This window comes from Uranotaenia lowii, chromosome 3 (assembly GCF_029784155.1).
Source record: "Uranotaenia lowii strain MFRU-FL chromosome 3, ASM2978415v1, whole genome shotgun sequence".
NCBI lineage: Eukaryota > Metazoa > Arthropoda > Insecta > Diptera > Culicidae > Uranotaenia > Uranotaenia lowii.
The window spans coordinates 14276543-14289522 of NC_073693.1; the positions used below are offsets into that span (position 1 = coordinate 14276543).

General features: G+C 42.7%; 1 protein-coding gene across 7 annotated transcripts in view; it reads right to left on the bottom strand.

Annotated features, from left to right (window-relative positions):
- LOC129757165 (mucin-2) overlaps positions 1–12980 on the bottom strand; it is an 81773-nt gene that overhangs the window by 3097 nt on the left and 65696 nt on the right. For 4 of the 7 annotated variants that reach the window (XM_055754289.1, XM_055754291.1, XM_055754290.1 and 1 more), the window contains exon 3: positions 1787–5398. In XM_055754289.1, the coding sequence (XP_055610264.1) occupies positions 1787–5371 (3585 nt within the window). In that variant the 5' untranslated portion in view covers positions 5372–5398. The remainder of the gene's footprint in view (positions 1–1786; positions 5399–12980) is intronic. The other 3 variants (XM_055754293.1, XM_055754294.1, XM_055754295.1) reach the window with 3 other exon arrangements.

Here is a 12980-nt window from a genome sequence, read left to right on the forward strand (position 1 = left end):
TCTATTAAATTGGTGTTAAAGAGATTATCGCCTGAGGGCTGCTTTATGCTGAAATGAATAGTGAAAAATCATAGTAAAGATCATACATTTGAATATCAAATGTATGAGCAGTAAAAAATATGGTTTCAAATTCAACAACAGAATGTTTAACTTTTCATGACTTTGGATGAGTATCATTTGAATGACTATCAAAAACAGAAAATAACATGAATTCAGTCCCAGGTCATGACACAAAGGTAACGTGCTCAGCTATCATCTGGAAGGCTCATGTTCAATTCTTCAAGTATCCAAATTTTTATTGTATAGTTTTTATAAAGAGAAGAGAAAATATGAATATATGAATTTGATTAAATACAGATTATTCAGTGATTTTGGAAACCTTGATGAGGCCCGAAGGTTTCGTCAAGAAGTTAAACCTTGAGCTTTCGATTACTCGAGCTTTTAATAGAAGTTCTGGTTTTCTTAAGGGTATAGGAATAAAAAACGCTACCTATTGTGTCGGTCTCATTTTTTTTTTCATATTAAGTGGCCTATCACATTTTTTTTCGGCTTGGAAGTACCAATTATGAAAAGCAGTCATGGTGCAGGAATCAACATTTTGCACGAAACTGAATCTCGAAATTTCCGAAATATATAGAAAAAATACTTCAAAAGATCGAAAGATCGAATCGAAAATAAACCGATTTAATCGATTTTTCCAAGGCTAAAGAATCGATCCAAAAAATCGGAAATTTCAGTTCAAAAGATCGATCTCGCAAAGATCGATCCAAGATCGACCAATCCTAGTTTGTATAATAGTTTCAAGAATCTCACTTTTTATGAAAGGGGAGTCCCCATACAAAATTATCTCTTCACATCTTATATATAAAAATGGAGGCGTTTTCTTTGTGATAACATCACGTATGAATGGTCGGTCGGAATGAAGTGAAATTTGGTATACGAGGATTTTTTGGGTTAGAGATGATTTGTTTCAAGAATTCCACTTTTTATGCTAGGTAGTCCCAATACAAATTCGACTTTAAATGGGATACATGCCATACAATTTTCTTACGATTTCCATAAGAATCGATTCGCGAGTACGATGTACTTTAGTACGTGTAGATGAAATTAAATATTGATTACGAGTTATACATTAGATGGTAAAACGAAGTTTACCGGGTCAGCTAGTTTATTTTAAAAACGGTTTTTCTTAAAGCCTAAACTATGACAAATATTTCATCCGAAGACTGCATTTCGATTTAAGTTAAGAAATAAAAGTTATTAAGCTTCAAAAAATAGTTATCTTTTTTAAGGGTGACACTCATCACTGTTAATGAGGGACACTGCTTCGAACATTTTGACGCAGTATTAATAGTGATGGATATCACCCTGAAAAAAAATACCCTACTTTTGAAGTTTAATAACTTTTTTATCATAAGTCGAATCGAAATGCAGTCTTCGGATGAAATATTTGTCATAGTTTAGGCTTTCCTCCCGTACAAAATGTCTCAAAATCTCATATAAAATTTAGCTCGTTGAGCGACCCTTTCCCGTGATACGATCTGGCCCAAATTTGGCATGAGACCTAGTATTAGGCCTAAGATCAATTTAAGACCTGCAGCGCATAACATTTCACAAGCTTGAAATTTTTCATACAAATTTGGGGCAGTCTAAGGTCATTGGTCTGTAATGCCATTAGTCCTTGAAGCTATTGGTCCGTAAAACCATTAGTCCGTATGATCATTTGTCAGTATGTTCAATGCATTGATCGGTAGACAAACGGTAGACGCGGTGCTATAACACTTACGGTAGCTACTGCTTGCGTGACCGATTCGTCGTCTCCGTTGCTGTATCCTCCGTTCCGGCTGGAGTAGGTCGTCGTCGGGGGTGCTGCGGTAGTTGTGGTGGTATACAGTGGTCTAGACGGTCGTCTCACGAAACTTGCCGACGCTGGACGTCGATGGGACACCACCCGGGACGGATATTCGGTGGTCGTTGCGGTCGCTCGTTCCGTCACGCTGCTCTGGGTGGTTGTCCGTGGCGAGTATACCTGTTGCCGGGACAGGGGCCGACGTGGTCTTGGGGTAACTTCTACCTTGGGTGTCGGCTGTTCCGGTTGCTGATCTTCTTCCGGGAAGTAGGTTGCCGGCACTTGGGGCAGTTCTTCCTGTTGTCGATGTACAGGTTGTCGGCGCGGAATTTCCACCGGTCGCTCCCGTCGCTGTTGTTCCACCGGATGATTTACGGGAAGAACTCGAACCGATTCGTCGTCTTCCTCTTGTTGGGTGGCATAGGAAACGTCCTGCCTGGTCGTTGGAGGCAACGAGCTGGTAGATTCGGTGTTGTAGTAGTTCTCATTGGTGTAGACTTCTCTCTGTGGAATAGAAACTTCGTCGACTACCTTCGGTATTTCGACGATATGATCATCTTCGTAGGATGGTGAGTATGGATCGATACGTTCGGTTTGTTCTTCGTAGATTTGGTGGTAGGTAACGGGGATGGTGGTGGCTTGGGTTGTTGTGGTGGTCGTGGTAGTTGTTGGTGGAGCGGGTGTAGTGGTGGATGTTGAAGAGCTTAAAGGTCGGATGGCGGGATAGTTTTGCTTGAGAACGTCTCGTTGGTAGTCGATGTTTTCTTCTTCTTTGACGACTCGTGGGTTGGTTTGGACGCGGCTACGGGATCTTGTGCGGGAGGAGGGACGTTCATCGGCCGATGGTACATAGCGTGATCGGCTTCGATTGACAACGGAAGATCGCGTTCCAGCAGATGAATCTCCTGGCGCGGATGTGGGCCTTCGACCACGGGATCGCCGAGTTGTGACCTCGGTGGCGTAGGTTTCTGGAGCAGGCGTTGTCGTCGAAGTTGTGGTTCTAGTGGGTTGCTTGCGGAAATGTCCCTTGGCAGGAGCTGTTGCCGGAGCTGAGTTGCCTTGATCTTGACCCTTCTTGATGTATGGCCATTCATCTTCCATCAGTGAGTTGACTAGACCAGGTAGATTGGCGCTGATGGGTGGCAGCTCGGATGGAGCGCTGTAAGTGGAACGATCTTGAGTTTGAGTAGTTTGACGAATTTCGACGTCAGCGGGGGTTTCGTGTCGCAGAGGATCTTGGGTGGTGACCACTTCGACCGGGTAGTGGGGTTCATGGTTGGTGTTGGTTTCGTATTTGTACTTGTTGATGTATGATGTTTCGGTGAAGCGGTTCAGGAAGGGTTCTTGAGTATGTAGATTGTTGATGTTAGTTCTAGTTTGTTGGACGAAGGCAGGGGGACCGGTTTCATACAATTTGCTACGTTCGTCGAATTCTTTGAAGAAGTTGTCTTCCGTGGTGACCGCCTTGGTTGGCGGGACGGTTGTTGGTGGTTGGGTGGTTCGGATCGTGGTTGGAGCTGTAGTTGTTGGAGCGTAATACGTGCTGACAAAGTTCTGTTTCGGTGGCTCATTGTTCGAGGGTGCTCCGTTGGAGGAGTAGAAGTTGTTGCGCACATTTTGTGAGTTTTTGGAAACCACAGTCTTGACCATATCGTGCAAGTTGTCGTTCTGGAAGAATTCAAGGAAAGCATTGTCTATAATGGACTTCGTCGCCGGAGTGGTTTGTGGTCGAACGGAATCTACCAGTTTGAATTTATGCACGAAGCGTTCCTCTTCGTGATTGTTGTTGTTCTGGTTGCGGACCGGTTCGTCATCTTCGTACGGTGGGAAAACTGTAGTCGGTCGACGATTTCGGAAGTTTTCCTCTCGGAAGAAGGATTTGATCGTGGTTCTTTCGGAGGTGGTTGGACGAGCTGTTGTGAAGACCGTTTGTTGGTCTTCGTTTTCATTGTAGAGTGGTATTTTTTGTTCGGGGATTGGTTTAAAGTCGAACTGTTTGTAGATTTTCTGTGGTGGTGGTGGTGGCGGTGGTGGGGCAGCTGTAGGTGGTGCAGTGGGTTTTTTGGTTTTGGCTAGGTTGAAGTATTCTTCGTTGACGATATGTCGATTGGGTAGACTGTTGACGCTGTTACCGAATGGGGAATGTGTTTGCCTGTAGTTGTCTTGGGGTGCTTGAGTGTTTCCTCGGCTGTAGCTGGATCTATCGGGACTGGTGGATTTGGTTGATGGCAGGAAGTGATCGATGTTCACTGGAGGTTTGGTGGTTTCGGGGAATTTGAGAGTAGCAGGTTGATAGTATTCGATGTTGTCCTGAGGTGGCTGTCGGAAGTAATTGGCAGGTTGGCTTGAGGCTTGTGTTTGCTGAACGATTACTGATCCTACGTGTGGTGCCGGGAGAGCGATTTTGGAAAAACCGTTCGGGGTTTTGTAGCTGAGAGGAGCTACGAAGAAGGGAAGATCGTCCGGGAGTTTCCGATCGAATCGGTTATGTTCTATGTTGGACAGATATGGCAACTCGAATTTGGAGTATCCTTTGGGTGGTGCAAGACCAGACGGACCAATGAATACTTTAGGAAGGTTTTTGCTAAGGCTGTCTAAGACGGCAATTTCGTTGACATTCTTTAGCGTACCGAGGGCTTCGGCAGTGGTGATCTTGATTCGATCTTCATTGTACATGAACATGGCAAGTGGAGGTTGGTTAGGTTTAAGTTTGGTGGGTGGTTGGGTGACTTGAGCTTGTGTTGGTTTAATGGTGGGATATGGGTTGTTTGTTGTTCTTGGTTTTGAGGTTGTAGTTGTGAGCGTGTAGAAATCATTGATCAGCGAGGGGCTAACGGGTTGTGGAAGAGCATTAAATCGGCTGATATCGGATTGCTTGTTTTGTTGCTGCTGCTTCTGGTTGTAGAGAGTTTCTACTGGCACGTAGAGTAGTTGAACTTCTTCCTGGGATACTCCGGCGGGTTGATGAGTACCTGCTCTGAGATTGTTGGCCTGAGTGGGTTGAGGCTGATGCTGAAATGGAAATTGTGGCTCAGCGATTGATGGCTTGTCTTGGACTAGTGTGTCTTTTGCAACCTGGGGACTGTACGGGGGAAGTGGATGTCTCTGAACGTTTTGCAGTCCACCGAAGGTCGGCTGTGGAAGGAACGAAGGACCACCGAATGGTTGATTGAAGGTGGAATCAAGGTCCTGTTGCAGCGGCTGAGCTACCGGTGGTGGAGGAAACACCAACCGGCTAGCCTGACCCTGGAATGGCTGATTGACGAAGGTAAAATGTTGGTGCTGAGGCTGGGCATGGTTGTCTGTTCCGAGAAATGCATCGTTGAAGAAGTTCAGCACTTTGGCTCCGCTTTGACGATCCGATCGGATTTGTGGCGATAGAGGGATCCAGTCGCTGCCCTGTAGACTACCGAATTCGGTCAGCTGTCGGGACCATCTCTCTCCGGCGTGAAGACAGGAAAGATTCAGCAACAGCGCTATTACTGGATACCAGACCAACCTTTTGGCGATATCTATCGCCATTCTCCGTTAGGACGATGGCGTCTGCTCCTGCAAAGAAACAAATTAAAGGAAATTATTAGACAGGGTTAGATTAGCAGAGGGCAAAGTTCATTTAGAGGCAAAATAGATATAATTTTTTGAATATAGGTACCTACCTATGCTTTGTCAGAAACTCAGACTAAGATAAAACAAACCATGATAAATTCGCTGCTTTAGAATAACGACAGCCTCTCTTTTACCTATCCTGATCCTAATAAAAAATTTGATTCTAATTAAGATCTTAAACCTATATCTGAATCTGACCCGAAACTTGAACAAGATCCCGATCCGGAACTCGATCTTTATCCTAAATTCTGGTTTATGATTTTGGATACTGGAACATGGTCCTAAATAAAGGATCCTAGTCGTGGACACTTGAACAATTTTCAAAAAATTTTGAGCATCATAAACTGCAAGGATTTCGATCACCGGGACAATTTTGATCAACATGAAATTTTTCCCCATAATCATCAATAACTAAGTCTGTTCAAATATCTTAAAAACGTTTTTTACGTGTGAAAGCTTTTAAGTTGAGTGACAAAAGAAGAAATCGATATTTGTCGGAATTCCGGACTTCCGAAGTAAAGTTTAGTGCTGGCGCGATAATAGTGGTTTTGACCAGTTTTGTGTTATGTTTTGGGCTATTTCGAATTTTAATTCCGAATTTTAATTTTGCATTTTGAGCCTAAATAAATATTCTGAATTCATAATTTGTAACCGATTTCAGAGTCTAAATTCCTAACAAAATTTTCTAATAATAATTAACCATAAATCTCTTTTTTGAATTTTGAATGTTTGTTTCTCTATGAACTCTTTCTTCCATCATTTATTCATAACTCAACAGGTGAATCTGAAAAATTCCAAATGTTGAAACAATGATATTCCAATTCTGAACCACCATTATTTTTGTAAATTTTTGTAAATTTGTGATTTGTAAATTATCTTTAAAAAAAGAACCACCATTATGGAAGTTTTTAAAGTTTCAATTCTGCTTAAGAATTTAAAGTAAAAGTTTCAAATCCAAATCTTAAAAACGGTTTGTAAATTTAAATATTTTTTTTTCAATATACCGTGTTGATGGGTTTCAAATATGAAAAATTAATAAATGCAAAACCAAGATTCGATTCAGGATTTTGTCTCAATGATAAACCGAACTAAAAAACAAGAATAATAAACTAGATTCAGATTCCACAATCCGGTCACAGGCAACACATTTTGATTTTTATTAAAAAAAAAATTGGAACCAGAACATCGGTTGTGATTCAAACCTAAATTCACGCACGTATCCCGGCAGGACAAATCCTGGCTATTTTATCTGAAAACCTTCCAAAATCCGGGCATTCGATTTCAAAGTTTACAACCCAAAATCTGGGCAATATCCAGGTTAATTTGAGAATTCTTCAATTAAAAACATGAAAAAAAAATCGAAAAATGGTTTTTTTTATCGAAACACGTCAGCCAGATTATTTGGATAAACTTGGTCTAAAAATTGTTTTGAAAGCAAAATACATAAATGTTATCACGCAATTTAATTTTTTCTTGGATTTTGAAAGTATAGTGAAAAGATTTGGGCTAAATCCGGGCTATCAGGCATTCTTAAGTGAGTCTAATCTTATTGTAAATTCGATATTCGGGACTAAGGACTGAACCCAACATTCATGCTCAACTTCTTTTGTGAATATTTTTTGATAGCGTTTTTCGAAAACAGTCTTTAAATGTCAATTTTGATAAACTTGCAGTATATGTTCTGACAATATTCATAGGTAATATTTTCAGAAATTGTTTCTGAGCAGTCCATACCGTTTGTTCTACCTATACATATATTTTTTTTAAATCCATTTTTATTTAATTTTTTAACTGTCCTACCGTTTTTTCTGAACTTTAAAGATTTTTTTTAGTTTTATCAATACCTTAAGATTTTTTTTACTTACAGGCTGCTTGAAATTTTCCCGAAGTTGAAATTTTTGTGTTATTTTTTAATTTTTTTTCTACCATGATACTCAAAGTCATCAAAACCTTAGGAAAGTCTACTTGAAGTCTTCTAAAAACCCTCTATAAGTGTTTTAAATACATTTTAAGAACGGTTTTTTGCAATTTTCAATTGAAAACACTTAGACATTTTTGAAGTTAGGGAAAGCTTAGCTTTGCAGCTTGTAACATGAGACCGAAACCCTGCGACATAATTATAGGACCATAAGATGTGCGACATGAGCATGAGACTAAGTTTTGAATCCTGAAATTTGAGATCTAAGACGTGAGACCTCAGCCATGAGACATGGAAAAGTTGGACTTACAACCTTGGACATGAAACCCGGACCATGAGACTTTGGCCTGAGACATAAGTGACATGGAGTGAGACTAGAGAAAAGAGATGTGAGACGAGAAACGTGATACGTGAAACGTGAGAAATAAAAAGTGACAAGTAGAAAAGTAGGAAATTGAAACGTAAGAAACGAAACATAAAACGTTATAAGTAAGAAGTGAGATGTCAGCAATGAGAATTGAAAAATGAGACATCAGAAAAGAAAAGTGAGAAGTGAGATAGAAATTGCACTTCTCTCTTCTCATGTCCCATATCTCACTTTTCACGTCTTACGCTTTAGTTCTCACTCCTCACATCTCATTTTTCACATCCTTCACCTCACTTTTCGTTTTTCATGTCTCTCTAATCACATCTCACTTCTAATGTGCTACGTCTTACTTCTCACGTCTTACTTTTCACGTATCTTTTCTCATATTTACCTTTTCTCGTCTCACGCCCTATGTTTCATTTCTCATGTATTGTATCCTGGCCCGTGTGATGGAACCGTTTGGGAGGATTTTAACTAAGTTATTAACTAAATAACGTTATTTATTATTCATCTTAATTTACATTTATATTGGTCATTTTCATGAAGAGTTGTTTAAAAATTCCGCTGTAGGGTTTGAATTTGAAAAAAATATAATAATCGCGATTTGAAATGTGATTTTTTCTGGTAAAAAATTAAAGGTTTTTATATTTAGAACACAGATTTGAAAAACATAGACAAACTTATCGAAAATATTTCTAAAAATTTAAATAGCTTAACTTTTAAATTCGATAATATTTTGAAAAATTGAAAAAATCTGTACTATAACTTGCGGAAAATAAATTTGAAAATTAAAACAAAATATGAAGATGAAAAAGATATGTTTTTGAACAATTAAGAAGCTTTTTTTTTATAAACATTTCTTACCATTATAAAAACTTTCTAATACAGTTTAATAACTAATTCAAGAGAACAGTATTTTTGTGCTTATGTTTTAATGATTCATTTGGTAGATTTAAACGTACTGAACTCGAATCTTTTGTTAAATATGGACTATCACATTTTGTTTTGATTATATGGAGTTTTAAAATGTGTCATTTTTATGTGATCTCGTTCATTGATAACTGATTAACTATCAAACCTACATTTATACTTCATTCAATAAGGGATTAATTTTATGATGATAATGACGATGCCGATGATGCTGGGGTGCGAGCAACCTTAGCGGACATCGGGTACCCAACCCCGGTGGATGCTTTGGTCGCATGCAGACTGAGTCAGGGGGCTTCGTACGCGTCTGTTCTCCATGTCAGGAGCGGCGTGCGGAGTGCAACAACGGCCTGGTGGTGTTCGGGACCCAAAAACATTCTTATTTAATTTTTGGCATTTCGGCGAGTTGTGAAAATTCAAGGTAGAATATTTAGAAAGAACATGAAAGTATTATAGGTGGAAAGATCAAAGCTAGAGCGCTTTGGGTAGAAGAAATTGAATAGTTGGTGAAAATGTGAGCAGGGCTTTTTTTGTGTGAACAGCTTTTGAACTACTTGCGTGATTCTTTGCCGCGCGCCGTTTCAATGTTGATAGGAAGCGATGAAGAAACCCATCGCATTCCTACCCACATTGAAACACGGACGGGTCGAACAGGGTGTACCTGAAAAAGTAGCACGCATCGATAGAATTGGCTTAGCAATAGAACAGCACATGTGAGCGCTGCTTGGGTGATTTTTTGCCCGGTCGGACACAATCTCACATGTGTTCGACCCGTCCGTGTTTCAATGTGGGTAGGAATGCGATGGGTTTCTTCATCGCTTCCTATCAACATTGAAACGGCGCGCGGCAAAGAATCACGCAAGTAGTTCAAAAGCTGTTCACACAAAAAAAGCCCTGCTCACATTTTCACCAACTATTCAATTTCTTCTACCCAAAGCGCTCTAGCTTTGATCTTTCCACCTATAATACTTTCATGTTCTTTCTAAATATTCTACCTTGAATTTTCACAACTCGCCGAAATGCCAAAAATTAAATAAGAATATATCCCGGCGGCGATTAAAATAAGATAACTGACCCAAAAACAGCAACATCACGACGGTCCTCCTGAGAGATAGTGGGGTTAGCTGCGGGCCTTGCGAGCACTAAATTTTACTTCGGAAGTCCGGACTTCCGACTTCAAAAGACAAAGAAAAGTGAAGTACTAGATTGTTGGAAGTCTGTGTTTTGTTGCCAGTTAACCACCGACGCGTCGCGACGTTTCTAAAATTTTTATTAATATTCACAATAAGGCAACGAACAAAAATTTTTCGATGGAAATCGGCAAAGACCCACGCGACGAAAGAGACTAGCGATTGGAAACTTGGACATGGAACTGCCGATCTTTAAATTTCGTGGGCAGTACCCACGTGGTCTCCAACGAATTGAAGAGCCGCAAATTCGACATCGTTGCGCTGCAGGAGGTATGTTGGAAAGGCTCCACAAAACAAACGTACCCAGATGGTCGTGCCATCTGCACACACGAGCTTGGAACAGCCTTTAAGTGATGGGAAAGAGGCAAAAGCGTGTGATCGGGCGATGGCCGATCAACCCACGAATGTGCCGGTTGAGAATCAAGGCCGGTTCTTCAACATCAGCATCATCAACGTGCACAGCCCTCACCTCGGAAGTACCGGTGACGACAAAGACGAATTTTACGCGCAGCTGGAGCGTGAATACGACCGTTGACCAAAACATGATATCAAGATCGTCATCGGGGATTTCAATGCTCAGGTCGGCCAGGAGGAGGAATTCAAACCGACAATTGGAAGGTTCAGTGCGCACCAGCTGACCAACGAAAACGGTCTCAGACTGATAGATTTCGCCTCCAAACGAATGGCCGTACGTAGTACTTTTTCCAGCATCGCCTCCCACACAAGTACACCTGGAGATCACCGTACCAAACGCAATCACAGATCGACCACGTTTTGATAGACAGCCGGCACTTCTCGGACATCATCGACGTCAGATCCTGTCGAGGCGCCAACATCGAGTCAGATCACTATCTGGTGATGGTGAAGATGCGCCCAAAACTCTCCGTAGTGAACAACACACGAAACCGACGCCCGCCTTGGTTAAATATCGCACGACTGAAGCAACCTGAGGTCGCGGCAGACTACGCGCAATCGGTCGAAGCAGCGCTGCCGGCAGAGGGCGAGCTTGACGAAGCCCCTCTCGAGGACTGTTGGGATACCATCAAGACAGCCATCAACAGTGCTGCGGAGAACGTCATCGGTTATGTGGAGCGAACTCGACGGAACGACTGGTTCGAAGAGGAGTGTAGGAGGGTGATGAACGAAGAGAATGCCGCGCGGGCGGCAGTAGTACCCGTCGAAATGTGGAAAATCACCGACAGCGGAAGAGGCAGCGAGTCCGAATTGTCCAGGAGAAAAAGCGCCGCCTGGAGGAGGAGGAGCTCGAGGAGCTGAAGCAGCTGCATCGTTCCCAAGAAACACGAAAGTTCTATCAGAAACTCAACGCACCCCGCAAAGGCTTCGTGCCGCAAGCCGAAATGTGCCGGGATAAGGACGGGGGCATCCTGACGGACAATCGTGAGGTGATCAAAAGGTGGAAGCAGCACTTCGATGAACACCTGACTGAACGGCGCACATGCAGGAGATCAAGACGGTGGGAAAAGGTACATCGCCGGCGTAGCCAACGACGTAGAGGAGCCACTCCCAACGATGAATGAAGTTAAGGAAGCCATTCGCCAGCTGAATAGAAACAAGTCGGCTGGGAAGGATGGTATCGCAGCTGAACTCATCAAAATGGGCCCGGACAAGTTGGCCGATTGCCTACACCGGTTGATAGTCCGGATCTGGGACATAGAACAGCTACCGGAGGAGTGGAAGGAGTGGGTAATATGCCCCATCTACAAGAAGGGCGACAAATTGGACTGTGAGAACTACAGAGCGATCACTGTCCTCAATGCCGCCTACAAAGTGTTGTCCTGAATCCTACTCCGCCGCCTAACGCCACAAGCAAACAGATTCGTGAGGAATCATCAGGCCGGCTTCATGGAGGGACGGTCAACGACGGACCAGATATTCACATTACGGCAAATCCTCCAAAAATGCCAGGAACACCAAGTCCCTACGCACCATTCCGCATTCATCGACTTCAAAGCCGCATATGACACGATCGACCGTAACGAGCTATGGAAAATCATGGACGAGAACGACTTTTCCGGGAAGCTGATAAGACTGATCAAGGCGACGATGGATGGAACGCAGTGCTGTGTGCTGATTTCGACAAGGTGATGGTCTATCCTGCATGATGTTCAACGTGGCGCTAGAAGGTGTTATTCGACGAGCGGTGGGCGAAATGCGGGGCACGATTTTCAACAGATCCAGTCAACTTATCTGCTTTGCCGATGACATTGATATAGTCGGCAGATCATCTGCGGCGGTGGAAGACATCTACCGCAAACTGAAACGTGAAGCAGGAAGGATTGGGTTGATGATTAATACGTCCAAGACGAAGTACATGCTGGCCTGCGGATCTGAGACCGACCGAAACCGATTGTCCAGTAATAACAAGGTCACGATCGACGGCGACGAGCTGGAGATAGTCGAAGACTTTGTCTATCTCGGCTCACTGGTGACCGCAGACAATGACACCAGCCGTGAGATCCGGCGAAGAATTATCAGTGGAAGTCGTGCCTACTAAGGATTCCACAAGCAACTGCGGTCGAGAAGACTTAGCCCTCGCACGAAGTGTAACCTGTATATGACGCGTATTAGACCGGTTGTTCTCTACGGGCACGAGACATGGATATTGCTCGAGGAGAACTTGCGTACACTCAGAGTATTCGAGCGACGAGTGTTAAGAACCATCTTTGGCGGCGTACAGGAGAACGGAGTGTGGAGGCGAAGGAGGAACCACGAGCTCGCGCGACTCTACGGCGAACTCAGTATCCAGAAGGTGGTGAAGGCTGGCCGGATACGCTGGGCGGGACATGTTGCGAGAATGCCGGACGACTGTCCTGCAAAACAGGTGTTCGCTACGAATCCGGTAGGAAAAAGACGAGCGGGGGCGCAACAAGCGAGGTGGTTAGACCGAGTGGAGCGTGATCTGGCGAACGTGGGGTGCCCGAGAAATTGGAGAACGGTTGACATGGACCGAGTGAATTTTAGGAATTATGTTCATGTCAAGTTATGTCGTGAGACGTAATACTATGTAAATAAATTAATAACATTAGAATTCGATGAATTGATTTTGAAATTTAAAACTTTGTTCATGTTTAGTTACACTTCTTAATAAAAATCCATTCTAGA